The 18,431-nt window shown below is 40.4% G+C and overlaps 1 protein-coding gene across 11 annotated transcripts in view; it reads right to left on the reverse strand.

The window, feature by feature from the left end:
• The window catches only part of otofa (otoferlin a), an 86,704-nt gene extending 71,974 nt beyond the window's left edge, over positions 1–14,730 (reverse strand). For all 11 annotated transcript variants that reach the window (XM_039782264.1, XM_039782258.1, XM_039782263.1 and 8 more), the window contains exons 1-2: positions 14,406–14,730; positions 4,522–4,580 (exon numbers count right to left, since the gene is read on the reverse strand). In XM_039782264.1, the coding sequence (XP_039638198.1) occupies positions 4,522–4,580; positions 14,406–14,487 (141 nt within the window). In that variant the 5' untranslated portion in view covers positions 14,488–14,730. The remainder of the gene's footprint in view (positions 1–4,521; positions 4,581–14,405) is intronic.
• Between the last annotated feature and the right edge of the window lie 3,701 nt (positions 14,731–18,431).

Here is an 18,431-nt window from a genome sequence, read left to right on the forward strand (position 1 = left end):
AGAGCATGTTTTTCTCCCATCTCGGAATGCTGTGTGGACTAGCCAGACCTTCCTCCGCAGCGCTGTGGAAGGTCTGGCAATGTGAGACTACTGTGGATGTTATTAAACCAAGACCATTGTGTTTTCCTAACCTAAACCTAAACAATAGCTGCCTATACATAACCATACTGTAAAAAAAATTGTATAAAGAATCCAAGTTGCATTGTGGGTACTGTAGGTTTTAACAAGGAAGAACATGGAATAAAAAACAGCATCTCTAGTTCTGTTGCAATAATTCTGATAACTTTTCTAAACTGTTCATTGTGAATTCAACAATGTTGTAGATGTATAATGCTGAATTGGTGCAGTGCTCTTTATAGAATGTTTTCTCATCGTGGTGCTATATAACAGAATCCATTGAGTTGTTAGTTCCTAACAAACCTAATTTGTAGGAGACAGTACACAATGGCCTAAAAAAGCCATAAAAAAAGTCATGGGATTTAGAATTAGCATTACGTAGTTACAAGACTCTCATTAAAAAGTCAGACTGTGCACTTAGTACACTGTAGGGAGGATGTAGCAGCTGGAGGCTAGCGGAGAAGGAACATTCCTGTACTCATAATGTTTGCATAATAATTCCCCTTTCCTTGTCTGCGGAGTTCAAATCTCTTGACATCCTGTTTGTAAACTAAACAAACACACATTCCTAATAAAATTCTTCAAGTAAAAATGTGCCCTCTCTCTCTCAACACACATTAACATGGACACATACACATGTACAGTAGCTATATCCACAGGTCCACACTGAATTAAGTATGTGGTCACATACAGTTCTTGCAGGGCTTTCTGTTCTTTGTTCCAGTCATGTCTAACTAGTGAGGGGGAGCCCTGGTTTACTGCAGCTAAAAGCCAAGTCCCACCATGGAATGAATAATGAATACAGATTCCCCCATCCAGTCTATCCACATACTAGTTCAAAGGCATCCTGCTAGTCCATGCATAAAGCAAAAAGACACACAACTCTATGCTAATGGACCTCAACTTCAGGGGCTGGACTGAGCTCACTGAGCCATGCAAATGTTCCAGTGCTGAGGATGAAGATGTCAAATGAGGAGGATGTGATGAGGAATTGCTCTGGGAGTTTGTGGGGTGGGGGTAGGGGGTGGCTCGGAAAACAGTACACTCAGGCACCAGCAGCATGTAACACAACCACGCATGCACACACACACACACACAAATACACACAGACTCAGGAACTAGTGGAAGCACAAGTCGTCCCAAGGGAAGCCTGGACGTTCTATTGATGCTGAGTGATGCTAACGACCTCCCAAGCACTACAGGACCGCGGCCAGAGCATCGGGTGAGGCTGTCACAAGAGATCACATATGAGAGCCAGCCACTCAGTTCTACACCAGTTTTTGTAGTGAGGCTTCAGGAATAATATAATGCACCATTATATTTATATATATCTGCAGGGACTGTGAATGTGTGTGTGTGTGTGTGTGTGTGTGTGTGTGTGTGTGTGTGTGTGTGTGTGTGTGTGTGTGTGTGTGTGTGTGTGTGTGTGTGTGTGTGTGTGTGTGTGTGTGTGTGTGTGTATGACTAAGTTACTAAATGTGTTCTGTTATTTTGCCATTTTCCTAATTAGACTGAAAACAAAAGCCCTGGTTATCAGCAAAGGAAACAGCCCTCTGCCTGTGCCTGTGCCTGAGCCCATCAAAGGAAAAAACATTTTTTTTCTGTGAAAGCAAGCAGCTCAGAGAAAGAAAAAACTCCCCTGGGAAGGCACTTTATGTGCTTGAGGGACCTCTTTCTTTTGTTTTTCTTATTTCATTCACCTGACTTTATGCACTACCAGAGGTAGTCTTTTCCTCCAGTACTTCTGTTTGATCCCCAACCCTCATCTCTTTCTCATATCCCCCCTCTGCTCCCTTATATGATGCGTTGCATTTAAATCCATCACAACGCTGGTTTCTCAGTGTAACAGAAGCCTGCAGGAATTCTATTGGGAACATTTCCCAGACTCCCACTGCAGCCACAAAAGAGACGGATGAACCAGCACCAGAGGGGCTGCAGTGAAATCCTTAAGGTTCTGAAAGGCTTACTCTGGTCTGTGTTCATATCCATTAGACTTTCTTTTTCAAATTCAAAGATCTTCAAGTTCTGGCAGAAGAGCTATATAGGGGACCAGCTCATCCTCTCTACAGCAGTGGAGTGTGGAGTGTCTAGTTTAATTAAAACAGAGCAAGTGTTCAATGTCAGGCATGGGTAGAGGCCACTACCTCTGTCTCGCCTCTCAGACCCTGATAGGCCATCAGCGAACAGGAGAGCGCTATTAGGAGACACTTGGCAGGAAATCCACCATTTACAAAGGAGAATAAGTAAGATTTGGGGTTAGAAAATTAATTAGGTGATAAGACATGATCCTTGGCTGGCTCATTGATTAGCACTGTCTCCTCACAGCATAAAGGTTTGTGTGGAGTTTCTCCTTGTGTCTGCATGCAGTCAAGTGTCCAATTACATCCATATTGGATGATTTTGAAAATCGTTGTTTACGTGCAATGCCAATGCGTGCGTGCGTGCGTGCGTGCGTGCGTGCGTGCGTGCGTGTGTATCTCACGTGGGTTGCACGGTGGCTCAGTGGTTAGCACTTCTGCCTCACAGCAAGAAAGTTCAGGGTTTGAATCCAGGTTGTTCCAGGCCTTTCTGTGTGGAGTTTGCATGTTCTCCCTGTGTTTGTGTGGGTTTCTTCCCACAATAAAGACATGCATACTAGGACTACAGTTAAAAATTAGCTGACCGGCTAACACTGGCGCATTTACAGAAATGTTGTCCTAATCAAATAAACTTACCACCGTTCATCCAAACAACTTCACATTTAATACGAGAAATCACGAGTGGGGTCGGGGGGAGTAGAGTAACAACAGTAAGAACTGGAACACAACCGTTACAGTATGAGAACAAATAAATACAAGTACTGAGCAAGGTGCATGGGTAGCAGTGTCAAAGTATCCTACACAGAGTAGGAAAAGCGCATATCAGCCTTACAAAGTTGACCCAATAACATCAACAACAACCATGGTCAACAACATCAGCATTCGTTACATTACATCACCAACCCATTTTGTCAAAGTCTCTGATGTCCTCAGCATATAGTCAACAGACTAGATATATAAAAAAAACAAGAAAATGCTGACTGTGGCGATATCAATATGTATAGTTGACGAAAAAGACAACTCAAAAATGTAGTTAAACTAAAACTCTCTTTATTTGCAATGCCTTCCTCTCTCTCTGCGTACACACTCACATTCCGGAGCCGGCTGACTCCGTCTCTGTGAGTCCAATGTGAGTCCGTCTCTGTAGGCTAATCGGTCCAGTTCCGGTAGTGGATTAATGCAGCTTTTTGCTGATTGGCTCTCATAACAGGCCAGATGGGTGGCGCATGGTGCACCGCCATGAGTCCATGAGGCAAATGTCTGATTACTCAATGTAGTAGTACAATGCTTTTCTCTGAATTAGAAGTGCACAGTAAGTCAATAGTAGACTATCCAGTGTGGCTGCATATTAAGTGCTTTGGTCCTTCTGTAAGTAATTTTTTGCTACAATGGTTCTGGAGAAAGCTACAAGCAGCAATAACACAGGCCAAGCAATCGGCCGTTCCAAACAGGCACATTTTGAACGGGCACTATAATAGTAAAACAAATTCAAAGTATATCTAATTTCTAAAAACCTTACAGCAAACATTATTTTACTGACAGCAACAGTAATGTGCGGTCTGGAAAGTGTTCTTTACACCGAAAGTGAAGCATTTTACATTTCCTGACCTGCACCAACAACAGAAGTTTCTTCAGAATCCAACTATGATTTAATGATACAATGCCAGGTAAGGTAACAGAAGATTACAGAGACACCAAGATAAAAAACTAAATATTACTGTTTAACTCTCAAGAGGTGCTGAATCTGAAGCAGATTTGACAATAATCTACATCTGATGTTCTTTATTCTTAACATAATGTATCTTTACTGTAAAGTGTTTCCAAAAAAAGCTATTTTCAAGTATTAAATACCAAGAACTGAAACCTGGTGGAAATTTGTTTTTGCAAAAGACCCATTCAAATGAACTGATTAGTCAATACTAATCAAATTATAAGATGCTTCCTTCATTACAGTTGAAGGAATTCAAAACCTTCATAGCAGTTATAGTAATAGAACCCTGATTGTGTAGGTGTAAAAGTGAAATGCTCCTGTACTCATTTATGTCTAATGCTACACACTGTTAGGTTTGAGTTGTATAAATGTCATTACTTAAATCTAAGAACAGACATTACTTAAAAAGTACAAATTGACTCCATTACCTACATTATGTCTCCTACTTATTGATTTACCAATAGGTTTATTGACAAAACATGCAGCCGGTGAAATCAGTGTATTGTTATCTGCAGTGTAGACTGAAAGGTTGCGGTTCTATTAAGTGAAGAGCTAATTGCTTATTGTCATTATCGAGGTGGGTTAGTGTATGACAGGGGAAATGAAGACACTGACCTCATTAAAGTGGGCCACTTCCTCACAGTTCTCTGCCACACGGCTGTAGAAGGAAAGACCTGGAAGGTGAGGAGCAGAGGTTAGAAACAGATAAATGGTTCAATAATGGCATTGCATATACTGTTATTTAAGTTTGAGACACAGCAAGGGCAATTTATACAGCATATGTAAATCAATCTTTATATTTATCTGCTTGCATTATGAGACTGGGTCAGGTAGGTTGTCAGTCACAGTGTAATAAATAAATGAATATAAACGTTTTGCAAAATGAGTAAAATAAAAACAGGTAGTAAAAACTGAAATATGTCAGATACCAGTGGTAAAAAGGGACTCAAGAATTGTACTCAAGTACAGTGGGCTTTACCATTTTATGCTACTTTATACTTTTACTCTGCTACATTTAGTACTCATTTTTTTTGTTATTTACCTACTTGTCTTAATTTTAAGTTCTGCATGTACATTAATCACTTGCCTTCTATGTTTAATGGGCCATGTTTAAAATAGAAATAAAAATGAAAAACTAGGATTTTTAAATGCAAGATTATAACTTGTAATAGAGTATTTTTACATAATAGTTTTTGTACTTTTACTAAGTAAAGGATCGATTTGCTGAAAGACATTTATCATATATTATATATATCATATTATTCCTGTCTAAAATATGTTTACATTTGTCACATTAAAGACCAGTGACAAGACAAGATAATGCCTTAAGTACCTGATAAACAAACAAATGAGACAGGCTGTGTGGAGCCACAGGAGACAAAAAACAATTGCAGATATTTGAATTGCTAAAATATGACTCATTATGCGACAGAATAAAAACAGAGAGAGAAAAGACTTCCGCAGAATAGAAATAACATAAAAGAAGTTAGTTTTTTGCCAAGGTTAAATGATTTCCATGATTTAATAATCAGGAAAACAATAATATCTTGGTACAGTGTGTATTTAAGGTTATACACAGGACAGAGAGCCAGTCACTGTACATTAACCTGACTCAGTCATGTGTGCTACATCCTGTGTTCACCTGGTTGCTTTGTGAGGCTCATGAATGGTGCCGGACTGCTTTGTTGCAGTAGTTTGCTTTGTGTCCTTTGCCTGAGGCTTTTGTGTGGGTGTTGATATTTGTTTGGGTGTATGTGGACTGCTGATGTGTACTGACACACGTTCATATGTATGTACACACACACACACACGCACACACACACACACACACACACACACACGGACAGACAGACACACACAACTACAAAGTTAATTAATTATAAGTTTAGAACAAGAAGAGAATAGAAATAAATACATTATGCCTGGCTCTGATTCGTTATTATTACTTGTGCTGAAAGTATCTTTTCACACATTCACAGAGCAAACAACCTCTGAATTTGAAAGAGAAAAAGACACGGACATGCAAAAGCAAAACCTGAAAATATATTATGCTTCATTCAACCTCATCGGTATCATTTTACCAAAACAATTTTGCCCATTTTGACTCTAGTTCATAGCCGTGTTCTCTCTTTTTCATCACTCCCCACTCTCTACAACCTTACAAAACACACATCCTTTGAAATTATTTTAGAAAATAAACACCAGTTAAATGTCACATAGGGAAGGAGACAATATTCCTCCTACATTATTCAAAACAGAGGCATACCAGTTTTTTTTTATCTAAGCGAGACGTGGGTTTAGAAAAGCAGATTGTGTGAAACTTATGTAAGGTGCTCCACACCAAACTAAAACAACATTCTGCTAATCAGGTTGCCTTTTGGCCTTGGTGGAAACAGTGAGAAATAGAATCAGAGAGCCACTGAAAGAACCGACATGTGGTGGAAGAAAGAAAAGAAATGTACATTTTTATTTTCAAGCAGACAGACGGAGATGAAAAGAGAAAAAGAGAAGGATGGAGAACACTGTGAAAAACTCAAGCTAACACAAAAGAAGGCTACATAGAGGTTAGGGCTGTAACGAAATGCGATATGAAACCGAAATCGCGACACTCAGATCCACGCACCTGTGTGAGAAGGCAGAATCGCGACACACCCCTTCCAACTCCCAGAGTTATCCTTCCCGTCCAGATCCAATGCTACCATTTACATCTTTAAATTACTATTAGTATTAGTCGTTTTGGTGCCTTATCCCCCTTTTGTTGGGTAAATTTAGCTAACTGTAAAGACGGCTAAACGCGAAGGGGGGGAATTCGGCAGGGAGGAGATTTTCGGCACGAACAGCGGTAACGCTATAACGGAGGTGTAACGTTACAAATGGTCGCTGTTCTGACCCGGGTGCCTGGGACTGTTTCCCGACGGTTCAGTAAACTGCCATTAGCGTCCTTAGCACCGGAGTTAAGTGCTGACCGAGTTTGGATTGCTGTAATGATAGTGGCTGGCTGCTAGCTGGCTGGAGGCTGACTGTGGATGTGTCCCCGGGGCTGTTGTCAGCTCTCATCCCGACTGAAGCCTTGCAGCGCTGAGAGAGTGAGGCAGACAGACAGGGGTGTGCTAGCTGGCTAAATTACCATTAGATTAGTCATCTATCTATTCTATACAGTTAACGTTACTGATGAATTCATGGGTTAGCCCAGAGTTGTTAACCGTGGTCAAAACAATCATACTAAAAATAACTGAGAGTGTTGAACGATGTCGTAATCTTATGTTACCCACCAAGAATTAGCTAATGTTATAGACCAAGCATTAGCATTAGCTACTTATCAACCAGTACCTTTATAGTAGGCTAACCTTAAAGTGCCCATATTATGAAAAAATCACTTTTTCTGGGATTTGGGGTGTTCTTTTGTGTCTCTGGTGCTTCCACACACATACAAACTTTGAAAAAAATCCATCCATGCTGTTTTGAGTGAGATACAGTTTCTGAATGTGTCCTGCCTTCAGTCTCCTAGTGAGCTGTTCAAAATCGGCTGTGACGTCACAGTCCGAGGCCGATTTTGAGCTGGCTAACCACAACCGTTAGCTCGTTAGCATGCTAACCGTTAGCATTAGCATGCTAACGCTAATGCTAACGGTAGCATGCTACGTCGTTCTCAATAGCAAAGCACTGCTACAACACACACAAGTTCACCATAATCTACAAAAGAACTACTTCCATGTGCACCCTCATTTAGAAGTCTCCCAGCTAATCCTGCCTTGTAACTGACCAAAGTTGGAGAAACAGGCTCTCTTTTACTGTCTCTAGAGTTAGCTAGCTGACATGATCTACATCTGAACTACTGAGCATGTGCGAGTGCAATCAAAGATAGTACAGAAGAAGAAGATGAAAAGAGGTCTCACTCTGTAGCTAAAACAGAAACCAGGTGAAAAGAGGATCTGCAGCAGTGAGAGAGAGCTGTGCAGTACAACAACAATATGGTGTTTTTTGAAAATTAAACCATGTAAACCTATTCTGGTACAACCTTAAAATACAGTTATGAACCTGAAAATGAGCATAATATGGGCGCTTTAAATGTGCTATAGGTAGGATTGTGAAGATCCAGGAGTTAGCCAAAAAATTTGAACATCATCAACTTCTCAGTCCCTCCCCCTTTTCCGCTAAAGCCCAAAACTGTCTCCTATGTGTGCATGAGCAGTGATTGACACGCAATTAGACACACCCATTGGCCCTGATTGGTGCATCTGAACAGAGAACTGTGGATTTTTGCAAATCGCACTACAGGCTGTAGGTGGTGCCAGAGGAGCTGGAATTTTTTTTTTTTTATTACCTGCTTCATGTAGTTCAACTGGAACATAGGGTCAGTTTCTGCGAATATGACAGAAAGTTAGTTTTATAAGTCTTACCTACTGGACCTTTAAAGCAACACCAAAGCAGTTTTCCTATTCGGTCCCCCTACAGGTTGGAAGCGGAATTGTCCATTACCATTACCATTATTCTTATGTCTCATTTTTGGAAAAATTATTTCAAGGTACAAAAGAATCTTTGGTGTTGGATCGATCGATATTGAAATCAATCTCTGTTGTATTACTGTGTTGCAAAGTGGCATGTAATCAATGACAAAATGATGCCATGTAGCAGAAAAACGTTATCGGTATTACGTTTACCGAGTATAACCCCCCCTGCCCAAAAGAATCAAGGTTTGTATTGAAACAGTTTGGTGTATTGTTACAGCCCTAATAGAGGTGGTTTTTTAGCTTTTCACTTTTACCTGGATCTATAGGGTGCAACAGAACAAAAACATTGAGTGTAGAATAGAACAGTGGAAAGCATTTTGTTTATCTGCCCTCATGTTTGGGATGTAATCATGAGTCTCCCTGTATGCCTTTGAGCATCTCATCTTTGTTGTTCCATGCTGGTTTCATTTTGTCTTATTTCCTTGTTTACGAGCCCAACAACAGTGTGAGTATCACAACATACAGTAAATGTCTGCTCCAGCAGAGGATGTAAAGAATATAGTTTCACTGTGCTACAGGGAAGAAAAGGAATTTAAATTATGTGTGTAAGATAGCACAAAGCTCTGTTTCAGCCCAGAAAATATATTGAAGATTTACACTTAAGATGACAAACAAAATGTCCGAGTAGCAGCACGGATGTGAAATTGTTTGACAAGCAGTAGATGACAGACAGAAGAAGAGAGTTGGGCTGAAAGAAGCAAGCTGTAGTGGAATATCTTAAGAGCGGAGATAATGCTTTAATTTCTAAGTTAATGCTGATGTACAGTGTGTGTGTGTGTGTGTGATCCTGCAGGCTACTGTGCAGAGGCCCAGACTATAAGGAACAAGAGCTGGAGTGTCATTCTTTGATAAAGCCCAGAGATACAGATAACAGCAAGGACTCATCAAAGACTTGTAACAAAATCAATTAAGTTTTTGATGCCTTCCACTTTGATGTCTTTATTGCCCATGGCACCAGGTAATAATGAACTAGTTTTAGCCTAACGACAGGGACTCTTCAGTCTTCCTTATTGCTTTTTTATATTACCCCTTCAATGCAATCGATTCCCTGATTTATGGCTTTTGTTTAGTCCAAATATTGAAGATGTTTGATTCTGGATTATGTGTGTTCTGCTCTCTTTTCCCATCAAACACAACATGTGGAGTCGGCCTTACATACATAACATCGCCCCACCAGCCTCTCTAGGGGTCATATATGGTTTGATGTGCTTGGGCTGGGGGTGGAGGGGGATGTGGCTTCCTGGCAGACCTCTTCCTCTCCAGACAGGAAATTGTTTGAGCTGAACGCACTCAGGAAGAGCTACTGACAGTGTACAGGGAAAATGGGCAGTAATAAAAATAAAAGTTTAAAAGCAATTTAGGGAAGAAAAAAGAGGGTAACAACCTTTCCCATTCAAATGATTTCCATCTGTGGCAAAGTAATGCTGATAAAGACATCAGCCTCCTTTAAATAACACAATTCCCTAGTGTACTTAGCAGTTAAAATTAAAAACTCAGTCAAAAACAGTATTTAAATGAAACTAATCATATGGTGGGCGCCGTGGTGATTCAGTGTATGATGGGTTTGATCCCAGCTCATATCTGTTGATGCACTGCTCTTACTCGCCCACCTCTCCTGTGATTCTGCTCTCTGTTATCTAATGACCCACTATTGTCAAAATGTATAACATACACTTTAAATCTGACTGCTCAGTTGAAGTGATTATTTTTTTTCCTTTTTTAATAAAGTCTCATGCCATCCACCAAAAGGTTTTACTTTCTTTCTTGCTAAATAAAGATGTACTTTTATAATGCATTAAGGAGAGGGGCCCCTGCTAGGAATACAGAACAGAGAAGTCAATATTTATATAGATTAAATAATGGGGCAATACTTGTATTTATCTGTATGATTTCATGTTAATTAATAACAGTAAGGGGCTTGGGCAAATGATGGGCCAGCTTGCTACAGTATTCATAGAAGTCCCCCACATGTTATTGTCACATACAGTATCATTATTTAACATCAGTGAAATATATATATTAGCCTTTCCCGGTGCAAATACAGTATATCACAGATGGTTGAGATCATCTCATCAATATTTCGGCCTGTTTTACACTCTTTGACCAATAGGTGGTTTCGTGTGCACACGACGCCTCGAGAAATGAATCCTTTTGGTAGCCAATTTGCTGGAAAGCTTTAATGCTTCATAAAGCTTATCTCGCCATCATTACCAAAAACAGCTGAAAGGAGAGTGATATGTAGACAGAATGCAGGCCTGTTGGATGTGCGGCTGTTTGCTAACACGTTCATCAAATCAACTTAAAAGATGATGATATGTCATTGTTGTGTTCATGTGTTTCTGCTGCTTCCAAGTGGGGCCAAAATCAGCAACTACACCGTATGCTGTGACCCATCAGATTCTGTGACCTGGTCAGAAAGTTCACCTATATTGCCACTGTAGCCTAGAAATCTAGATGCACTTTAGCGGCAGCAAATGTAATTTGCAGCCAGGGTCAGTCTAGCAACTCTCCATTGGCTTGTGAGCTGAAAAAAAAAAATTCTGGTCAGGCCAATCCCGTCGTGTATAGAGTCGGTGGGCGGGAGTAGTGATGATTTTCGATACACTAGGGTTCCTTTGACCATGATCTCGAACCAAACACCCCCAAGCTTTTTCACCTGGGCGAACATTGGGAGCTGCGTAGCGTAGCGTTATCAGCTGAATAGTTTAGCGCAGAGGCTAATGGATCCGGTGTCTTTAACATTACCCCACTAATACGCCCGAAATGATACCAAACGTCTTACAGTAGTACAAATAAGGTGGTTATGCACTCATAAAACGATGGATTGTAAAATTTGTAGTACACGAAGTTTATGTAAATAACACTTGCCTGCTGGCTTCTGCTCTGCTGCTGCTGCTGCTGTTACTACCCGGTCGGTAAGAGTGCTTAGGGCATCTACAAATTACAACACCGAAAAGAGATGCAACAAAAATATTTATTAATTTAATGATTAAATAAGGTAATGTCTCCAAACTTACCTCAAATATTACTTGTCTCCTGCTAGTTATACTACAGCACTTACTTTAAAAAATAAGTTAAATTTAAAAATATTTTTGCTGCGTGTCTTCTTTTGGTGTTGTAATTTGTAGATGTCCCTAAGCACTCGTCTTACAGCAGCAACAACAACAGCAGAGAGCAGAAGCCAGCAGGCAAGTGTTATTTACATAACCTTCTGGTGTACTTACAAACTTTCCAATCCATCGTTTTATGAGTGCATAACCTATATATACTAGTATAGACCTTTGGTATCATTTCGGGCATTATTAGTGGGGTAATGTTAAGAGACACTTCGGATCCATTAGCCCCTGCGCTAAGCTATTCAGCGGCTAACGCTACTCTACGCTAACTCTCCCAATGTTAGACCCAGGTGAAAAAAGCTTCTGGGGGGGTGTTTGGCTCGAGGTCATGGTGCAAAGGACCCTAGGGTGAAATTACTCCGAACCATCACTTTAACATAAGGACGGCAGAGTTGCGGCGGTTCCGCGTGAATTCCCTGCTACTTGAAAACATAAAGATGGCTGCCGCTGCTGCTGGCGAACAGCGGCCTTTCGAATCGGCTTTGGCCGCGATTCTGGAAGACTTGGAGTTAAGCACTGAAGTCATTCTTAAAAAAAGGAAGATGTGTTCAGAGTTTTGCTGACCGGATACGGCAAAAGTTTAATCTATCAACTAGCGTTGCTCTGGTTGGCTATGAGTGCAGACTTGATGTGGGTCTGGCTTGTCAGGCTAACTGTTAACAATTTTATCATACTTTATGTCACACTTTATTTTGATAGCTCTTGCCGAACAACATTGTAACCTGAGTATTTAAATAGGGTCATGCATTTTGAGCTGTAATTTCAGTATTTTTGGAGGATGAAAAATACCAAACTGTGGACCAACAAATGCTATTGCAGCTATTAAAATCTGTGACTCTAGTAGTACCTATAGTAGTCTAATAGGTAATCTGAATATATAGGGGTCACAATATTTCTGGTAAACAGCTATCAACATGTGTGACCCTGTCTAAATACTATGGGGGCACGATTTTGTCAATAACTAATAAAGTAGGCTATGATAACGTATGTTTACAATGCATTTACACCTTTACAATACAGCTGAAATTCCTATTCAGGTCAAAGAATCTGATGGGTCACAGAATACGGTGTAACACGGTTTAACTCGGCAGGTCTGGTATTTACAAACCTTTTATGGTAACTACTGTTTGCACAGAAGCATGTGCACGTCTGCTTTTTCTTTTAAAATATAGTACAGCATTCTACTTAAGTGAAAATTAGTGAAAGCCACTTGTGTCTTGAATTGGACAGGATTTGAATTAGCATTGACTGAATGAAGTAGGGAAGAAATTGGGGTAAAAAAAGACTAACACACATTGTTACGTAGGTTAACAACTTAGCAAACAGATGAATGGCAGCTTCTGTGCTGCCAGTTGGCCCATGGGGGGAAGAGCAGACAATCCAATCCTTGACTTGGTTGACACGGTTCATGTAATATCAAGACCATGGTGAATTCACTGCAGCAACACTGAAAGCCATCTTCTCTCCAGCGCACACACAGTCATGCACACACACAATCACAGAGCAGTGGAGAGTGAAAGAAAGGGTGGTGGTGGTCTTGTAACATCCGACCCAATACTGATGCTGACAGCAGGAGTCTAATCAGAGATCCGCTGGGATTGAACCTGTCATCTGAGAGTGGACTGATCACTGTCCAAGGTGCTGAAACACACATGCCTTTCTCTTCCTGTCTCTGTTTCTCTCTCACATGCAAAGTAATGTATGATGTTGATGAATGAATCCACTGAACTCACTCCAAATGTCCCTCCAATCCTGCAGTGATCCCTGTTTCCTTTGAACAGCAGGAGAGGCAGGGCAGGTCAGGTGTTAAGATCTGACCCTGGAGGAGCTATAAAACGCCAAAGGACTAGTGGATTGACAATTACCTCGATGATATGATGAATTGCAAATGGATAACATTTAGTGCTTTTCTTAGTGATCACTTAAAAGGCTTTAAAATACACGCCAGCATTCACCCATTCATACGCTGATGGTAGAGGCTACCATGCAAGTCACCACCTGCTCATCAGGAGGGGAGCAATTTAGGGGTTCAGTACCTTGCCTAAGGACACTTTGACATGTAGACTGCAGGGGCAGTGCAAGGAGACCCCCCACCTCCAACATCCTCTTTCATAATCAATGCCATCAGCTTTATCAATTGTAACCATACTGGCCTCTCGCCCTTATTGCTTTATGAGTAAAACGACCCATCAAGTGATGACACATGAGGATTTACTGTAATGTCACTATATTCCCTGGGATGTACAGACAGTAACACATAGCGTTTCTCTTTTTGTGGCTATAATGAATAATTCATATTTTAATTATTTATATTTAAACTAAGAGAAGTCTATTTCCTGACAGCTGGAAAAAAACATATAAGAGCTGTGATGTTACATTATTAACCATCAATGACGTAACACCCTATTTCAAATACTGTTTGTTTCTGTAGCACTTTAAAATATGTGAGAATGCATTATAGAGCACACACATTATATGAATATGATGGAGTAGGCTATTCCAAATGCTTAAATAACAAGTGCGAAATGATAAAACTCCCAATAAGGGTTGGATTTTTGTGTGGTATCCTTTTAATTCGCATAGGTTAATGATTTAGTTTTTAGGATTGCTTTACTCTCTTTCTCTCTTTCATTTAAACAATATCAGTCCAGTTTCCATCTTTGGATAAAAAGCGCATTGATAGGACTACATCGGAGCGTGGTACGTCTCTGGTGACCACCGATCCAGGAGGGGTTTCCCCAACTTTTTACGCAACCGGGACCTCTGATTATGTCCCACTACGTCGTCTAACCGAAATTAAATCAGGCCATACCACACAGGGGGATACAGTTTCACAACATGCAGGCTACAACACAGAAACGTTGTGTCCTACCTCTGAATGTAACTTTGGCGATCCTGTCACCTTTTCCCCGAAGGTGAGCGACCGTCTTCAGGTGAACCATTAGAGCCATCATTAGTCCACACTGGCCAGGGGAGTAATTTTACTCCACACGGATGAAACTTGAACCGGTTTGGTGCAATCTGTGTTTAATAATATTTAGGTGAGCTTCTCCTTGCGTCTGGACACAAACATCGTTTTCCATACGGGCAGTATGGAACAAACAGAAAGGAAAATAGTGAATTAATGATATGCTCCAGTTAACATTTCCTCTCGCTCCGTGCTCCGTGGCTGCTGGGTCTGTCGCGCATCTCCGGGCTGGCACTTGGTTTTACTCTGCTCGTTGGGCAGGAAGGGCGGGGGTTTGCTTCAGCTTCCGCGTGAGGATGGTGGATGCTCTAATTGGAAAAGATCAGTCCAGCTCTCTGATTTTAGGGAAATTCACTGCTTCTCTTTTTCAGGGAGTAAAAATCTTCTATAGTCATGAGCCTACATTATATATATATATAATCTTTACTGCAGACTGCCTGGCCATTTAAAAAAATACTCTTAAATGTATGCAGATATTGCAGTATAGTAAGGATAGACTATTCCAACAAGTCACAGTTTGTAATTCTCATCTTCTTATAGAATAGGGATTTTAATGTTGTATGTTACTAAATACAGAGTTTGAATGACCTTTTAGTGTATGTCATGTAAATCATGGTGGCTCCATGTAATACTGCTAAAAACTATTTACAATGACCTTTAGATTCTTTAGAAGTTTCTAAAACTTACTGTATTACACGATTAAGTCTTCTTCTTTAGGACAGATGCTGAGTAAAATACAGTTGCCAGGCAACTTCTCTTACCATGGCTAAATAAAGATGGATAAATAAAGGTCAGTGGTCAAAATGCGCTTTGCCAGTTGGTCCCTGTCAAATCTTGGAATCTGGAATAATATGCAGGTATATGTTTATGGAGATTGGTCTCTGTCTAATGCTGGGCAGCGGCCCTTCTTTCTGCTCAACAGAAACCACGTTTTACCTGGAGGCTGTAATCCATATCTTTTACAAGGAAAGACCAGCAGGTAGGCAGCTGTGCTAAGAATTTCTAAAACAGAGACCAGGTACCTGCCAGGGTCCTGAGGGGGTTTTCCAGCAGGAAAATGAAGAATAATTCCCTGGTTCACCAGATATTGGTACAATGAGGAAAATGTAAAAGGCTAACACCCTCTCAGAGCACTATTGCATGGGTATTTTTTAGTTTCATGAGTAGGAGTACTTAACATAAAATATTTGAGAACACCTGGCCTATAGCCTTTTTGAACATCTTCAGGTAAATTTTCCCTCATCGCAGATAAGTAACAAACTAAACTGTGCTGGGAGTTCATTATAAAAATGCCACTATTGAGGAGTACCACAGTTGCACTGATGGCAGCAGGAACCCTTTGACAGCACTGTGATGTTTCCCAGCAGACACAGGGACACAATCAGCCCAGCTTATTGGTCCTGCCAGGATATGGAACTGCCTGTCAGATACCACTCCAATGCTCATTATCTGCTCATACAAAAATACATAAACTGCGTGACCATGTAGTGTAGTCTGACAGTTGGACATGTATATTCAGCAACTGTGTCGCTGTGGTTTCTATTATTTTGCCCTCCCTTATTGATGTAAATGTGGTAAACAAAATGAGAGAAAATAACAGCACAGTATAACACACACTACAGCTCAACAGTACCCCAAACTACATCCCCCAAAATGATCATACAGTGGAATCGACACCTCTCTAAAACAAAAACAGAACATTATAACCTCCATGAAGGTATTATTTATTGCAAGACTGTTGTATTAGACTGCATTAGTTTTAGCTGATGTACCGAATAAACTGGCAACTGAGTGTAAATCTGAAGAGCGTTAAGGAGTAGTTTTCCCTCAGAGCTTGATGTTTCTGTTCACTGCACTATTTTTAGTTACTGTCTAAGACAGTTACAGTAGATGTTTTTTTTCTTTCTTGTGACTCTCCCAGAAAATATGGGAAACATACAAGACAATGGTGGCATGAAAAAACTGGTTAAGTAATGCATCATCTCTGTATTTGAGCTAGTAGTAGCATATATGAGTAGCATGTAACAGCTTAATGTAGCACGTTTGGTATACACAAATGACGACAGAAAGTAAAACTGATGACAGAACTGGAACACGACACTCCATTCATATAAACTCAGCTGGACATGCAGTCTAACTTGATACAGTATATCATCAAAGATGGCCAATTCATCACAAGCATCCTGTCACCTCACTCAGGGACGTTATGTCAGGAGTGGACCTGACATAAATGACCTCAGGCATGCACATAACAAGATACTCAGTATACTGAGCTAGCTGAAGTTGCCTGTGGAGAAATCCAACCCCTCTCTCTCCCCCTGTGTGTGTGTGTGTGTGTGTGTGTGTGTGTGTGTGTGTGTGTGTGTGTGTGTGTGTGTGTGTGTGTGTGTGTGTGTGTGTGTGTGTGTGTGTGTGTGTGTGTGTGTGTGTGTGTAAATGAGTGACAGTGTCTGTGCACATTTGTAGGGAGTGAGTAAGAAAGACAACTGTCTGCTTCCATAAGATTTTTTTTCAGTTTAAAAATATATTCTGTTTTATGCTGACTCATGCATTATTGCAAGATGCTGCAGTATATATGTGTGTGTGTGTGTGTGTGTGTGTGTGTGTGTGTGTGTGTGTGTGTGTGTGTGTGTGTGTGTGTGTGTGTGTGTGTGTGTGTGTGAGAGAGAGAGAGAGAGAGAGAGAGAGAGAGAGAGAGAGAGAGAGAGAGACAGAGACAGAGACAGAGAGACAGACAGACAGACAGAGAGACAGAGAGACAGAGAGAGAAAGAGAGACTCAATCAGCACCAGTTTATGATGTTAAGGTTTGAGGACAGAGACAACATAAAAAATGACAAACTACTAATCCTGTCTCCTGGGGGCCGTGAAGATGACCACTGACACATATGTTAAATTGAGGCAATTCTGGCCCCCTTTTTTTCAGTAACTAATACTGACAAACAGCCTGAGGAGATGTCAGTTACTTTGTGGTGAAAATCTGGTTATTATTTACTGTAAACCCTAATTTCCTGTCTGACTTCATCAGAGTAAGGTTTTAGAGCCAATCATCAATTCATTCATGAAAACCGTAAGTGATGGTTGAAATTGTCTTTCCCCAGTGTAGATAAAGGCTCTGGCCAACAGAGGGAGATCTTGCTCTACAGTAAAACTACCTTCATACATAAATAAAGCCATCTTTTGTCGATTGATCGATTAGATAGATAGATAGATAGATAGATTATTCATTATGAAAATCTAATTGACAGATCTGAGTTAAAGTTCCAATTATTTCAGTGTGAATCAGAAAATGATAGATTAACCTCTGGGCTGAAGACACTGTGAAAGGAGAATGGATTCAGTAATTGCCATTAGTTTTGTGGGACATTTGCTGTTATATCAAAAATGTTAGGAGGTTTTACAGGAAATCCAGAGAATCTGTATCTGGGAAACATGAAGAGCTCTAACATGCAAAAAGTGCTGCAAAGGTTTTCAGTGATTTCAGTTATTTTAACTTTAACATTTAACTACACACTGAGAGCATTTTAGATAAAACGCCAACTCTACTGCTGCAACTGGAAAACATCAGTTCTAAACAAAACCTTACCTGTATTGCATACAGGTTAAACTATATTTAATAACACGGCTTTCTGCTCCATCTAGTGGTTAAATTATTTCATTGGAAAATGGATGTAACTGTGCACACACACAAATGATCATTTATTGAAGTATTGGCCCATAGTCACACCTGGGGCCTCATTTATAAAACCTGTTACGCAAGAAAAAGTTGCGTGAAGCAGGGTGAAATTTTTCGTTGCAACATTCCTCGCAATAGTCGGGATTTATAAAGAATTTCCATGCGTAAAAATGTTCCCAGTTTTCCGCAAACTTTTGACCACACGTGTGATCGTGCGTAATGGTCCCAAGGTTTTATTGACTGCGTTTTAGTGAA

This window comes from Perca fluviatilis, chromosome 18 (genome assembly GCF_010015445.1).
Source record: "Perca fluviatilis chromosome 18, GENO_Pfluv_1.0, whole genome shotgun sequence".
In the NCBI taxonomy this organism is placed as follows: Eukaryota; Metazoa; Chordata; class Actinopteri; order Perciformes; family Percidae; genus Perca; species Perca fluviatilis.